Source organism: Leptonychotes weddellii, chromosome 4, assembly GCF_054177405.1.
Source record: "Leptonychotes weddellii isolate Sample4059 chromosome 4, ASM5417740v2, whole genome shotgun sequence".
NCBI lineage: Eukaryota > Metazoa > Chordata > Mammalia > Carnivora > Phocidae > Leptonychotes > Leptonychotes weddellii.
The window spans coordinates 170483354-170483969 of record NC_138372.1 but is presented as its reverse complement, the minus strand read 5'-3'; the positions used below and the strand labels follow the sequence as shown (position 1 = coordinate 170483969).

The 616-nt window shown below is 66.2% G+C and overlaps 1 protein-coding gene across 1 annotated transcript in view; it reads left to right on the top strand.

Moving 5' to 3' along the window:
• Positions 1–616, top strand: part of CATSPERQ (catsper channel auxiliary subunit theta) — a 2882-nt gene extending 2266 nt beyond the window's left edge. The window contains exons 5-6 of the mRNA XM_081817161.1: positions 32–117; positions 332–616. Of these exons, the coding sequence (XP_081673287.1) occupies positions 32–117; positions 332–517 (272 nt within the window). The 3' untranslated portion in view covers positions 518–616. The remainder of the gene's footprint in view (positions 1–31; positions 118–331) is intronic.

The following is a 616-nucleotide window of genomic DNA, read 5'->3' as shown; positions in this document are numbered from 1 at the left end:
TCCCCAGGCTGAGCTGCTTTCCCCTCTCCAGCCTATGGGAGCTGCTTCTTCCAGTTGGTTCTGTGCGGCCACAAGCTAGAGCCCCTGGTGCTGGTGCAGCTGTCGGAGCGCTATGAGGTGGGTCCCGCCTCAGTCCGCCCTGCGGCCCCCACACACTGCACTCCCCTGCCCGGTTCTGCAGGAGGCCTACCGCTGCTCAGGGGCTTAGGCTGGGCCCTTTCTCAGGCAGTGCGTGAACACCACGCGGGCCGCGGCCCAGGCCTTAGCGCTGGCAGCTGGTGGAGAGAGCGCCAGGGCTGGCCGGCCTCCTGACCGCCACCTGTCCCCACAGCAGACGGAATACCTGGGCCGTCACATTGCCCGGAAGCTCAACATTAACTACTTTGACTACCTGGCCACGTCATACCGGCACGTGGTCCGCCACTGGCCGCTGGGGGCCACCTTCAGCCCGGGCATCGTGCAGCGCAAGACGGGCCCTTCCGGCAAGCGGATCTCCCAGCGGGACCTGGACGTGTGACGCTCCAGGCAGCCCCCGCCCTGGGACTGCATTCTCCCGTCCCCGCCAGTCTCTCACCTTCCCCCGACTGGTAGTCTCCCTCTCAATAAAGCTGTCTCT